A 15,271-nucleotide genomic window follows, 5' to 3' on the forward strand; every position below is an offset into this window, starting at 1 on the left:
AGGTCATGATCTCACAGTCCATGGGTTTGAGTCCCCCACATCGGGCTCTGTGCTCACAGCTCAGAGCCTGGAGCCTGCTTCGGATTCTGTCTCCCTCTCTCACTGCCCCTCTTCTCTATCTCCTTCAAAAAATAAATAAACGTTAAAAAAATAAATAAATAAAAAGAGTAGGACGCTTAACTGACTGAACCACCCAGGTGCTCCAGTGATTTTTTTTTTAATATGATAAAATACATATGTAATAATATTTATTATATACATATTATGATCATAACTATTTTTTCTAAATACTGAAGGAAAATACAGTACATTTAAAATTTTAATTTCAGGGGCACCTGGGCCGCTTAGTAGGTTAAGCATTTGACTCTTGATTTTGGCTCAGGTCATGATCTCATGGTTCAGGAAACTGAGCCCCACATCCAGCTCTGCGCTGGCAGCACAGAGCCTGGTTGCGATTCTCTCTCCCCCTGTCTCTCTGCCCTTCCCCTGCTCACACACACGTTCTCTCTCTCTTTCAAAATAAATAAGCATTTAAATTTTTTTTTAATTTCAGTGTTGTAAGTTACAATATATAAAAGACAAATGACCAAGAGAAATTAAAGTATAATGTATAGAATACATTATAGTATAATGTAAAGAATAATGTATAGAAAAGACAAAATATCAACATCAAAACTATACAAAGGAAACCTGGCAAATCCATAATAAAAACAAACAACCCAAGAGGAAATGGGCAAATAAAATGCAATAAAGACAATTTACAGAAAAAGATTAAAATATTCAATAAACCCATGAAAAACTGATTACTCCCATTTAAAAAAAACACAGAGCTTAAAAGACAAAGTCTTATTTCCAATATTAACATAAAGAAAATTTAAAAGATGTATAATATCCATAGAAAGCAATGATGTAAGGGAATATGTACTCTATCATACCCTTGGTCAAAATATTAAGTAGAATGGTCTTTGGAGGGTAATTTGTTAATGCAACTGAAAATGTACATTCTCTCAAACCCAGCAATTACACTCACAGCAAGTTATCCTTAAAGGCTATTCACCAAGTGGTCAAAAATACATGTTCAAGGTGGGGCACCTCAGTGGCTCAGTCGGTTAGGCATCCAACTCTTGATTTCGGCTCAGGCCATGTTCTCATGATTCCTGAGTTTGAGCCTCAGATGGGGCTCTGTGCTGGCAACGCAGAACCTGTATGGTATTCTCTCTCTCCTTCTCCCTCTGCCCCTCTCCTACTTGTGCACTCTCTCTCTCTCAAAATAAATTTAAAATATATGTGTATATACAGTGCAGATATATATTTATGTATGTTCAAGGAATACCATTGCCATCATTGTTTGAAATATCAACTGCTCAGAAACACTCTAAATGTCTGTCAAAAGGGAAATGGCTAAATATATGATGGAACATTCTTACAAGACACCATTACTCTATCATTAAAAAGAATGAAACAAGTGTACTTACAAAGATAGATCTCAAGAAAACTGAAAATAAGTCAGAAAACAATAAGCCTAGAATTAACCCAATTACATCTAAATTAAATTAAATTTAAATTAAATAATAAAATCTTAATTGCCTCCCTACCTATAAACATATAGAAAAGGATCTAGAAAAATAACAAACTAATAATAAGAGGGTTATCCAAGGAGAAAAGGAGCAAGATAGAAGACACTTCTCACTTTAACTCCTAATACCTCTATATTGACGTTTTTATGAACAGTATATATTATTTTTTTACTGCTTTTTTAAAAGGAAAATAAAAAATAAATACACATACACACAAAAAAGTGGTTTAGATGTTCTTCACTTTAAAAGGCAAAGATCAAGATTTATTCATGGTCAGCACCATCCCAGACTCTGAACATTTACCACAAACATAACATTATAGAAATGTAACATCCAAGTAGCTATTAATGCAACAAGCAATCACTACTTTAAAAAAAAAAAAAAAATCTCTGTGTAGACATAAACGTGTACAACTTCCTAAGCTGTCTATTACCATAACGTAAAGTTTTCTCTTTCAGTAATGATAGAATAGCTCATACTAGAACATCCCTTTTGCATGCAACCATTATAAACTGGAAAAAATATTTAAAAACAAATATGAAAAGGCAATAAAGAGCAACAAAAAGCAGGCAGAAACAGGAGTTGTATATTTGGAATAAGAGAAGGGCACTAGGTAACTTTCCCATCTCTTAAGTCTTTTCACCTAAAGGCAGGCTCCAGTCAGTAACACTGGGCAGCTAAAACTCAAGTAAGACATCTTTAGACTTACTGGTTCAAGAAACAAAAGGCAAACTTCAGTACAACTACAACAGCTGGCAAATGAGGGAGAAAGTCCTAAAAAAGAAGAGAGTCACAAAAGGGTGGCTTCAATTTCTACACATAAACTCTGCCTAAATCTCTGGCTGATCTTTGAATGAACAGTTTCAAGCAGCCCAATTAAAGCTAAAAGAACTGAGCAAAAGTTTCGGCTACTGTCCCCTGCAGAGAAAAAGAATTTGGAATGTGAGTTCAGCCAAATTAATTGCCTTTTCAAACAAAGAGATCAGCATTCTTCAGAGGAAATAACATAAGCCAGGCTCTACAACATATCAGACACCATGTGCAGGATGCAATCCAAAACATTAGACACATGAAGAAAAGGGAAAATGTGACCTACAGTCAAGAGAAAGATCAATGGAGATTAGCTTCAAGATAATCTAGGTGGTAGATTATCGGGGACTTTAATGCAACTATAAAAACTACACTCATAATGAATATACAGACTCCCAAGATCTCAGCAGAGAGTCTAGTGAGAAAAAAGGGAATTCTAGAACTAAAAAAGCATCAAAAATAAAGAAATTCACAGGATGGGGTTAAGAGCAGATTGGAATCAAGAGAAGAAAGAATTTGAAAACAGAAATTATTCAATCTGAAAAAGAGGGGAAAAAGAGGAGGAAAAGAGTGAAAAAGAAAAGAAAAAATCAACAAATCCCAAGGACCTGTGGCACAATATCAAAAGGTCTAACATAAGCATAATGTGAATCACCAAAGAAGACAGAGAGAATGGGACACAATATTCACAGAAATAATGGTTGAAACTTGACAAAAACCACTAATTTTCAAATTCAAACTCACTCTCAAGTAGGTTTAAAAAAAAAAAACACAAAAGCTAAATACATTATAGTCAAACTGCTAAAAAGCAAAGAGAGAGAAATCTTAAAAGAAACCAAAAAGAAAATAACACATTACAAACAGAAACAATGATATGAATGATTACTAACTTCTCTTCAGAAACAACAGAGGCCAGGGGCACCTGGGTGGCTCAGTCGGTTAAGCGTCCGACTTCAGCTCAGGTCATGATCTCACAGTCTGTGAGTTTGAGCCCCGCGTTGAGCTCTGTGCTGACAGCTCAGAGACTGGAGCCTGCTTCAGATTCTGTGTCTCCCTCTCTCTCTGCCCCTCCCCTGCTCATACTCTGTCTCTCTCTGTCTCAAAAAAAAAAAAGAAAAAGAAAAGAAAAAGAAACAAACAACAGAGGCCAGAGGACCATGAACAACACCTTTACAGTACTTAAAAAGAAAAACAAAACAAAATTGTAAACCCCAAATTCTATACCCAGTGAAGAAAATATCCTTCAAGAATGAAAGTTAAATAAAGTCATGTCCAGATAAACAAAAACCAAAAGAATCTGTCACCAGGAAACCTACGCTACAAGAAAAAAGTACAGGAAAGTTTTCAGGCTGAAATGTAATCTTCAGGAAGATATGAAGAAGTGGGAATGGTAAATATGTGCGTAAATAAGACTCTTGTGTCTTCATCACCTTTGTAATACAGAATTATTAAGAGCAAAAATTATAATACTGTTCTGTGGCTTTTACAGCTTCCAAGAGGCAACCAGAGCACAAAAGAGGGAAGGATTCAATGACTACACGTTTTAGATAAAGTGGTTCAATATTAAAAGTAAACTGCAAAAAGCTTAGGATATATATCATAATTCCTACACTAACCTCTAAAACAAATTCTAAGAAGTATACCTAGAAGCTAATAGAAAAAATTAAAATGAAATTTGAAAAAATTCAATTAACCTAAAAAAACAGGAAGGGAGGAAAAGAACAAAACACAGGATAAACAGGAAACAAAAAGCAAAATGGTAGTAAACCTAAAAGCAATAATATCAATACTCATATTTAATGTAAACAGACTCCACACTGCAGTTAAAATCAAAATAGGTATATGCCACCTATAAAAGACACAATTTGAATTTAAAGACACTGTTACGTAGAAAGAAAAGTGATAGAAATAGATACACCGTGCATACAGAAAGCAAAAGTACCTGTACTAATAGCAGGTAAAGTAGACTTTAAGTCAAAGATTATTACGAAAAATAGCATGATATTTCACATTACAAAGAGGACAATTCATCATGAGGACATAACAATTATAAATACATATGCACCTAATAACAAAACTCCAAAATACATGAAGCAAAACTGACAGAATTCTTTGGAGAAATAGACAAATCCACAATCATGGTTAGAGATTTTTAACACCCCTCTCTTGGTAACTGATAGAACAGATATAAAATGGCAGCACACACATTTTTTTTTTTCAAATATATATGGAACATTCACCAAGACAGATCATATGCTTGGCCATAAAATAAATCCCAACAAATATTAGAAGACTGAAATCCTACAAAGTATGTTCTCTGACTACAATGGAATTACATTAGAAATCAGTACCAATAAGGTATCTCTAAAAAGTCCAATATTAGGAAATGAAACAACATGCTTCAAAGTAAGCCATTATCAGCAAATAAATCACAAGATATCTTAAATTGAAAGAAACTGAAAATACAACAACGTATCAAAATCTGTAGGATGTAGCTAAAGTAGTGCTTAATGGGAAATTTGTAATTTTATTTTGTTTGTAATTTTAAATGTTAATACTGGAAAAGAAGATCTAAAATCAATGACCTAAGTTTCTAGAAAAATGTAAGGGAAGAAAATAAGATCGCAATAGAAATCAATGACCATTTAAAAAGACAAATAGAGAAAATTAAGATAAAAGGTTGGTTCTTTGAAACTATCAACAAAATTGATAAATCCCTAACTATACTAATCAAAAGAGATGGAACACAAATTAGCAATATCAGAAATGAAAAGGATATAGCATTAAAATAAGGAAAGGTTATTAATAAAAGGTGAAAAAACATCATTAGAAAAGTCTTGTCTTTTGTTTTAGTTCACAAAGCAGAAGCAAAAGCATATAGAGAAGAGAATTATCTTAACACTAAATAGGAACCTGCCACAGTAGAAATCTCTTGTAACTCAGCAAGAGGAGAAGCCGATTCTGTCTTCATGCTGTTTTCTCCCATTGACTTGCAGTTCAACTCCAAGCCTGCAGCCCCCAATCCATCACCAAAGGAGTGGCAAGTCAATGCAGATGAGACCTGGTCAGCTTCCAAAGGAGATTTCAACTGACCTAGAAGAAAAAAAAGAAAGCCTAGGGAACATACACATTTATATAATCAACCAAAAGTCCCACAGCAGACTAAGAAATCCAGGGACTTTTGATAGGAAGCCATGCACCTCGCAGCATACAAGAATTCATTCACAGGTTCCAGCACATAGAGCCAGAGTTGTGAGCATCTCAAAGAAAAAGGCTAATAAGAGACCAAAGTGAATATATTTTTCTCGAAGTGTTAACAACAAGGCAGAAGCACTGAAGAGAGAGAGCACCAGAAAGACAGACAGAGGGACAGGACTCTTCAAGCACTGTACCTCCAATGAAACATTCAGACATGTACAAGCAAAACCAATCACAAACGTGTACAGAAAGTTCGTCTACTGAATCATCAGTGAAGAATAGTATAATAAACACTGCAACTCATTCAAAAATTTGATTTCAACACCATCTAAAACTTGTGGAAGGTAGTATACAATGATTTAGATGGGTTCTCCTAGACAGGCAAGCTGGTAAGACAATTCCAGAACAGATTCTGACTCACCTTCTTCAGATTCCTTGTTAATGGATGATGTGTTTTGCAAAGGATCAGTATTAACCGTATCAACCAAATCTGATACAACCAAGTCAGGATCTAGGATTTCATGCGTCCCATTAGTGGACAGCCTGGAGGACCGTCTCCTCGATAAGTCTTTGTCAGTGGTTTCCGAGTAGGTTTTTGACTTTTCCTGGGCTATAAACCATTAAGAGAGGCATAGTCAAGAACCCAAGAAGAAGAAATAACTCTGCTATTCCAAATTTCTGGGCTGGTTACCCCTACAAGGGCTTAGAGACTTCTGAAATATTAGGCCAGTAATAAAAGGAAATATCCTTTCTTAATTTGTAGTTTTAAGTAAAGGCACAGTCTCTCTGCCAGGATAGAATTATCCTTGTTCATGGTTTGAAAATTTGTTTTGAGATCACGCCCTATCTTTTAATCCATTTTTTTTCAATTTTTTTTTTAGCATTTATTTATTTTCAAGAGACACAGCACAAGCTGGGGATGGGCAGAGAGAGAGGGAGACACAGAATCTGAAGCAGGCTCCAGGCTCTGAGCTGTCAGCACAGAGTCCAATGCAGGGCTTGAACTCACGAACTGTGAGATCATGACCTGAGCTGAAGTCGGATGCTTAACCAACTAAGCCACCCAGGTGCCCCAAGGTCACACCCTACCTTGACAACTAAGTTCTATTTTAGGGCATCCCAACTTAAAAGTTTGTGTACTAATTTTCAAAGTCAATAAAGTTTATAAAGCCTTAGAACCATTACAAATCCTTTTCAGAGCCAAAGCACTTTTTAATCAATAAATAAGATTTTTTAATGTTTATTTTTGAGAGAGAAAGAGACAGCATGCATGTAAAGGGGAGGGGCAGAGAGAGAGGGGTACAGAGGATCTGAAGTGGGCTCCATGCTGACAAGACAGTCCAATATGGGGCTCAAACTCACGAACCACGAGATCATGACCTGAGCCGAGGTAGGATGTTTAACCAACAGAGCCACTCAGGTGCCCCATAAATAGCATTTTTAAAGTTTCACTTAGCATATGAAATCCGTCCCTTCCTAAACCATTAAATTTCCAATGGAAATGTAGTTTATGGGCATGAAGATGACACCACTAAGCCCAACATTAATATAGTTTGTGCTTTGGGATTTATTTTTCTTCAAGCAAAACTCCTTCTGATCCAACCCAAATCATCCACATGAGCTCCTGTGATCAAAAACAGCATTAGAGTCTATATATTGAAAATAGGAAACAACAGGAGTACAGGGGAAACTAACCCAATCAACATCAAGTTCTAGCCGCACATACACAAACTGGAGACTCACATGAATTTTTGTCAAGCCGAGAACGTTTTAATGGGACGTCACTTCCTTTTGATATTTTCCGTCTTCTCAATTCCAATGTTATTGGTTGCAAAGTTTGAGAGTTTGAATCCACAGCTACAGTGTATATAAAACACACAAAAAAATTATGCAATTTCTTAGTGCTCAGTCCTTATGATTATATATAAATAAAACACATGCACACACACACTCACATAATAAACAGACCCTCAAAAGGCTAATAAAAAAACAAAAGTGTAATGGGTAAGACACTACTTCTTTAACATGAGATGCTGATACCTGTAGACTGACATCCTTCATCTTTCTCTTTTTTAAAGATTTATTTCTTCATTTAAGTAATCTCTACACCCAGTGTGGGGTTCAAACACAAGGCCCCAAAATCAAGAGTCGCATGCTCCACCGACTGAGCCAGCCAAACGCCCCTTCCTTCATCTCTTTTTTTGGTTTCTCCTATGACTCAGCTCTACATACACTTCTCTCCTAAAATCCTCTCTTTAAAACCCTACACCCCAACATGACTACTTTAAAACATGACAGTGCAGGGGCACCTGGGTGGCTCGGTCGGTTAAGCATCCGACTTCGGCTCAGGTCATGATCTCACGGTCCGTGAGTTCGAGCCCCGCGTCGGGCTCTGTGCTGACTGCTCAGGGCATGGAGCCTGTTTCAGATTCTGTGTCTCCCTCTCTCTCTGCCCTTCCCCTGTTCATGTTCTATCCCTCTCTGTCTCAAAAATAAATAAACGTTAAAAAAATTAAAAATAAAAAAAAAAAATGACAGTGCAAGGGCAATAAAAAAGTCATTTTTACCACCATCAAATCTCCTCACCAAAACTTGACTTATCTCTGGCACCTGGATGGCTCAGTCAGTTGAACATCCAACTTTGGCTCAGGTCATGATCTCATGGTTCGTGAGTTCAAGACCCACATCAGGCTCGCTGCCGTTAGCACAGTGCCCATTTTGGATCCTCTGTCCCCCTCTATCTGCCCCTCCCCCCCTTGCACTCTCTCAAAAATAAATAAACATTAAAATAAAACAAAACTTGATTTATCCAATACTCAGGAAATTCACCATGCAGGCTAATTCCTAAGATGTATACCTGGGACTATAGCCTGAGTATTGTTTTCAATCTCTACTTGCTAAATTAGTTAGGTTGGCATTGGTCCTAGTTGTGAGGGACCAAAAAGAATGTCAACATTTATAACCTCTTAAAAACAATTCCAGAAAAATCTCAGGAGACTACGCTATTTGATAGTCAGTGTTCCAGGCAAGGCTGCTGATCCGCAACAAATCCAGCTCTGACACAATTTAGCAGTGCAGACTCTAAACCCTTGGATAGTACTCACTCTTTATTTTTAAACCCAACACTTAAGAAGCTCTCCCCAATCACAAAAGATGAGAATCCAAAACAGGCAGAAGAAAAAACAAAAAGAAATGAAACCAGGAAGCTTGTGGGGAAGATAGAGCTTGGGGGGGGGGGGGGGGGGAGGGCGGGGCGCAGTGTCTGATGAAGGCTGAAAGGAGAAAAGAAGAAAGGGAAAAGGAGTAAGGGGGGGGGGGGGGCGCGCGAGAAGAAGACTCCTTGAAGACCAGTAGCTTCAGATTGGCCGTGTCAAAAAACCAAACAAGAGACAGGGCTGAGGTCTGAAGAGGCAAACCTGAAGAGTGTGCTAAACTTCTTGGATCTTCCTGTGTTCAATCTTCCCAATATGCCAACATTATTTTGTTCCAAGTGGTTAGAACTTGGAAATCACAAACATTCCAAATTAAACACAACTACAAACAACCCTCCTTAAATAGCTCAGATCCTGTTCCAATTAAGTCTGTAAAATTTAGAGAGCTCAATGCTTCACTGGGTCAATGAACTTGTGCTAATTAATTTTTAAAGGAGATTTGAACTACAAAGGACATATTTGACAAACATTTTTACTTTGATACCACATACAATCCAGGGCTGACTACATAGAACAGTAGTGTTTTCCAAACTCTTCTTACAATAAGAATCCTCTGGGAAGGCTATTAACAATTTCAGAGATTCTGACTGGAGAGAAATGCCTGAGGCAAACTTGGAAAACACCATTTCTCTATCAAATCGATCCTATTTGATATGAGATCTTACACTTACAAAATAAAAGCAATAAACTGAATGCCTCCCCACCTTTTTTAATCTGAGTGAAGCCAAGTGGCTTCAAAGCGGCAGTCAGCAACGTTGAGTGCAACCACCCCAGTATATACTTTCGGGAGGGTATAAGCCAGAGCATGAACAGCTGAACGGGAATCAGTTTCAGAGCACTCACTTCTCATAGACATGCTTTCCTAAGCTGAGATGAGGACACATTAGATTTCCACTAGTTCTCATTTTCCACCTCTTCTTGCACAAGTGCCCTTCTCCTACTTAAATAAAAAGGCCTGCATAACACACATCCTACATCTTAACACGGTACACTGCCCAGAGGTTTAAAACCTCCAGACTTTCTCAACTGGGATTCCTCATCTGAACACAGAACACAGAGATAATTTTCTCAATTCTCCCAAGGATGGTTTATAACTAGTAGCATTCTCAATGCATGGAGATGTCAATTCATTACGGATGCCTTGGGCAGTGGGGTTTAATTCTCTCCCAGAACCCTGTAGAGGAAGTAGTGAATTTATACGCGTACTAATAGAAATAGGAGAGCCACAAATGCAAGCTATACGTGTAATTTTCAATTTTTTAGTTCAAAAAAAGTGAATTTATAATTTTACTTAACCCAACACATCCAAAAACATCATTTTAACATAAAAAAAATGATTAATGAGATATTTTACATTCCTTTTGTTTTTTTGCACCCAGTATTTGAATTCCAGAGTATATTTTACACTCACAGTACATCTCAATTCAGACTAGCCACATTTCAAGTGCTCAATAACCACCTGTGGCCAGTGGCTACCATACTGGACAGTACAGGTCTAGGCCATCATTAGGCCTAGGGACAATGCCAGCATGCTTTAGTTTTTGAGAGCAAAACTCAGTTAAACATCCACTGAAGGAGGTGGTGCCTTCATTCATCTGGGAAGAAATCCTTTTATATCTAATTTCCTATCTTAGAATTAGAACTCAGATATGAAAAGGTTGTCTACTGGGAATGAGTATTAATACATTTATTTGAAGTAAATTCAGACAGACTTTTTTTTCCCACAGAAATGAAGACTGATGTAGCTGCCTGGATCAACAGGACTGGCTTTGCATTCCACATCACGCAGGACCAATGAATAAGCTAACTCTATAGTTGCGCAGTTGTGATGAAAATACATTTTATGTCATATTTTATATTTTAAATATATCATTTGCACCTATTTAAACTTGTCCAATGAATGAGCTAACTCTATAGTTGTGCAGTTATGATGAAAATACATTTTGTGTCTTATTTTGTATTTTAAATATATCATTTGCACCTATTTAAACTTGTGATAAAAACAGATACCCTCTAAAACATACTAGGGGATTCATAATTTTTCAATATTCATGTAGGAAATATGCAAGCAAGAATGTCTGAAGACCACTGCCAGATTATCACAGCCAGCATTTAGTCTAGACATTCTAAGTGTTCTTCATGCCACTGCATTGACTAGAGAAGGAGTGTTTGGCCTAGGAAGAAATTCAGGATGTGCTTCATTCTTGGTTATTCTAAAGAATTCCAAATTTCAACTTTTTAGAATAACTATACATTCTTCCCTAAATCTGTACCTTTAACCTTAACTCTTACCAAGTACCCAACTCAGCTTTTTACTTAGACTGTGAAAATGTCCAATCAATAATCACTCTCCAGAGAGCTCAACTTCAAAATGTACCTATGCCTTCCTAGGTCCAGTGTTCTTTGGCCCTGCCTCTATCTGGTGCCCACATGTATTTACTTCTCCTTTCCTCCTTCATGTCTCTCAGGAAAACTATTATTTCCTAATCCCAGGTTCTATTAAGCTTGCTTAAACTGAGATCAGTTGAATAGGCACAGGCAAAAGGCCTTAGCTTGTTAGGTTTTACCACATAAGCTGAAGCATCTAGTGGACAGTTACACACCACTCCAGAAGCTCAGTAAAGGACACGTGTCCCAACTTACATTCATCTGGCTACACACCTCTCTTAAATTCTGCTCCACAGATCACAGAACGATTCAAAGTCAGGCACAAAAATTAAGGATTGAAGTATGGAAGTGACAGAGAACCACAAAGGCCACAGAACAACACTCTGGCATTGCCACTGCAGACCCCACATGGGAAACTCACCAGCAGGAGCTATGGAAGGGGGCCTGCCTCGTTTTCTTTTTGGCTCCCTCAAGTTTTCTTGTGGACTCTTCACAATGTCATTTTCAGGTTTCTTATCCACTTGAGCATCTCCAGAGTACTCCCTGTCATTTTCTGAAATGTTCTCCTTATCTTCCTTCTCGTTCTTGGGGAGGCCTTTCTCTGACACCTTCCCCTTTTCAGAACAGATTAACTTTCCTTCTTTATCAGGCTGCTTGGGTCGCTTTTCTGTCTTTAAGGCTTTGTCCTCTTTGTCTTTCTTCACATTGACAGTGGCTTTTCTTTGTTCTTTAAACTTCTCTCGTTTATCAGGAGATGATGGAAGACTTTTGTGGTCTGTTTCTTTAGGCCTAGCATTACCCACAATATTCTAAAATGAGCAAAATAGCGATGAAACACACTTTGTAATTACTTGCAAATATAAAATCAGGTGGGTTTTTTTTTTTGCAAACATATGAAGACAGACAAATTAAAACAGGACATATGCTATGTCACATAATGGAAAGAACCACTGAAAATATCCTTCCATACTCTGAGGCTTGAGAACCAATCCTAAATTTAAAAAAAAAAAAAAGTCGTGTTCAATTCCTTCTGAGACCAAATGATCTATATTTTGATTAAGTCACTGGATAATTAAAGGGACAAATACCCCAGGGACCTCTTCTGCAAAGCAATCTTTCTGACAGAGGTATTCTAAGAAAATGTCTCCAAGCTACATCCTTCTCGTCCCAAGCATGACTACACAGACCCAGGGCCTTTCAGAGGCCTGGCTCAGTTTGCCAGTGGATGCTGATGCCCTGTGCAGAGAAGAACACAAACTGATTATTGGAAGCTGAACAGGAAAGCTGTAAAGACTGTCTAACCCAGAAGCAGGGTCTTTGCTTCCTTAATCAGGTAAAGGCTATGCCCAAGCCAATATATCACCTACTGTGCTCTTGAGCTACTGAGTTTTTGTCCACTGGACAGAAGTATTACTTCTTGGTTACTTTCCTCCTAAATGACTTTTTAAAGCATCCTAAAAATCGTGTGTCCTAATATGACTGCTCCTAATAAAGTCAGCTCTGAAAGCTCTAGAGTTTGCAAAACTACAATTAAATTTGTATGTGTATCTCTCTTCCAAGACCTCAAGAGAACAGCAGGGACCACCATATCAAGTGCGTATGGAATCCCCAGCACCAAGCACGCACTAGGCATGCAGATCTCTCACAAAAGCTGGAAGGAGTACCTAAATATTCAGTAAGTGAAAGTTTAATTTGTCCCATTAGGATAAATAATAAACAAGGTTAGACCCTGGAAGAAAATTTTTCAGATCTCCAAAATTTTCTGAAAGCAGTCAGGTTTGAGAGCAAGCACTCCTCAGTAACTGCTGGCAGAATCATAAATGACAACCACCTTAGGGGGAGGGGCAGCATGTTGGCAATCTGTGTCAAAGAATTAGAACTAGAATGAATTCCTAGAAATGAAATTTTCTGACAGAATAATCAGACTTATATATTCAAATTTACAAATATCCTTATAAATGACCATTAGGGAATTAATTACACAAAGCAGAGTTATATATATATTACACAATACTAAATAGCCAGGAAAAGCCATATTATCATATACTATTAAGAACTTAAGAAAATGTTATTTTGTTAAAAGAACAAGATATAGCCCCCATATTAAAAAAAGAGCAAGATATAGAATACTAATATAACCATATGACCCCAATTTTGAAAATATATATTAATATTTACAAAAAACACAGAAGGATATATGCCAATCTGTTAAGAGCAATTGTATTTAGATAACAGAATTACATCATTTTTACTTCCACTGTGCTTTTCTATAGTTTCCGAATTTTCTACAGTTAATGTGTCATTGTTATAACTTCAAAAAAGATAAATATCCCTAATATATAAATTATCAAAACATTTAGAACAGTATGGTCATACAGAAAAAAACCTCAATCTATTCTAGTAATATATGAAAATACCTTTAGAAATTGTCTGTGACAGATACTTTTAATGAGTTAAGCTTTGGAGGTACATAACCATCCACTGCCATGGCTGCAGGCCAGGGGCTGCTCTCCAACGCTTGGGTGCCTTGTCTGAAGCTAGGGCCTTAGGGCTGGTCTCCTATGAGGGTGCAGGGCACTCAGTTTCCAGATGCCTAAGGGAAGAAGCTTTTTTACAAGGCCAACAAACACCGCTTCTTACCCAGCCTGGCCCTGTTAGGTGTGCTCCACTGCAGAAAGGCCCTTGGAGCCAAGTTACTGCTAGCCTTTGAAACCACCTTATTCTGTACCAGCTTTTAATACCAGGTTGTGAGTAGAAACCCCAGCGTCCAGACTTTGGTCCCTATGGGAGGGAGCCTGATAATCTTGGGCTGGCTTGCCTTAGCTCTTTGAGCTTCCTTGTATTTAATTTCTGGGTACTTTTTTGAGAGTTGGAGCAGGGAGAGGATTAAAAGAGAAAGGCAAATTGAAAGTTAAGCTCTGTATATAGCCTTATGGAACCCTAGATTCTTAGGGCTGAAGAGACCTGAGAAGTCTTTTAACCAAATATGATGCCCTCGTTGAAAAAACAAATACAAGCAGGAGCCATGGGCCTGCACCTGACTACCCACCAGGTCTGAGATGAAGTGAGACACTCGGGGACAGCTGGGAATCTGGAAATGAAGCACCCACAAATCCACAGTGGGTAAGGTGCTCATCTCCAACCCAAAGCATCTCAAGTGCTATCAATCAATTTATTGAGTACAGCAAAGTAAACAGTTGAATGTTTGTTATCTGGAGCCCTACATTTCCATTTGGGGAGATTCTGTGTACAATCTGACAATTCTGAGCAAACTCTTAATACGGTCCTCTATTATTAACTTACTCCACAAACTCAACACAAAAACTGCCGAAGGGGCGCCTGGGTGGCTCAGTTGGTTAAGAGTCCAGCCAACTCTTGTTTTGAGCTCAGGTTATGATCTCATGGTTTCATGAGTTCGCGCCCTGCATCAGGCTCTGTGCTGACAGCGCGGAGCTTGCTTGGGATTCTCTTTCTCTCTCTCTGTCCCTCCCCCACTCACTCTGTCTCTGTCTCTCTCAAAAGAAATAAATAAAAACTTTTAAACTAAAAAAAGTTGCCAAATTTAAGGCCAAAATCACTTTTTAAATTTTAAAGAAACTCTACGCCACACATGGGGCTCAAATTCACAACCCTGTGATCAAGAGTCACATGCTCTGACTGAGCCATCCAAGCACCACACAAAATTCGATTTTAGTGTACTATATAGCACTTCCTTAGATGCCTAAGCAGCAAACGATGGAAGAGAAGAAACCTCTTCAAGGCTAAAGCTTTATAACTGTTTCAATTTTCTGAAAAGGAAAACCAGCAAAAGGCAAAAACATTCTTAAGGCTACCTTTAAAGATACCAAGTATCATAATCCTTTGAAAATGTTAAATATAGGTACAGAAGAATTTACTAAAACTTGTGATAAGCATTTGATCATAAGAAAAGACAGGTCCCAGCATCACCAAATACTGTCACATCAAAAACTACCCAAAGAGGTGAGTAACAATTATTAACGATCAGAATTGTTAAAACATTAATATCCAAATTTTGATCTTGCTTTCCCCTCAACTATTTCATTAGGGCATAAACATGAAAAAAAG

The 15,271-nt window shown here is 37.6% G+C and overlaps 1 protein-coding gene and 1 pseudogene across 6 annotated transcripts in view; one reads left to right on the top strand and one right to left on the bottom strand.

The window, feature by feature from the left end:
* The window catches only part of PHF20 (PHD finger protein 20), a 170,045-nt gene that overhangs the window by 65,771 nt on the left and 89,003 nt on the right, over window positions 1-15,271 (bottom strand). For all 6 annotated transcript variants that reach the window (XM_015070956.3, XM_053200000.1, XM_027069976.2 and 3 more), the window contains 4 exons: window positions 11,607-11,994; window positions 7,329-7,442; window positions 6,007-6,195; window positions 5,301-5,480 (listed from right to left, as the gene is read on the bottom strand). In XM_015070956.3, the coding sequence (XP_014926442.1) occupies window positions 5,301-5,480; window positions 6,007-6,195; window positions 7,329-7,442; window positions 11,607-11,994 (871 nt within the window). The remainder of the gene's footprint in view (window positions 1-5,300; window positions 5,481-6,006; window positions 6,196-7,328; window positions 7,443-11,606; window positions 11,995-15,271) is intronic.
* Window positions 12,661-14,160, top strand: LOC106974084 (transmembrane protein 256-like; annotated as a pseudogene).

Source organism: Acinonyx jubatus, chromosome A3 (genome assembly GCF_027475565.1).
Source record: "Acinonyx jubatus isolate Ajub_Pintada_27869175 chromosome A3, VMU_Ajub_asm_v1.0, whole genome shotgun sequence".
Taxonomy (NCBI): domain Eukaryota; kingdom Metazoa; phylum Chordata; class Mammalia; order Carnivora; family Felidae; genus Acinonyx; species Acinonyx jubatus.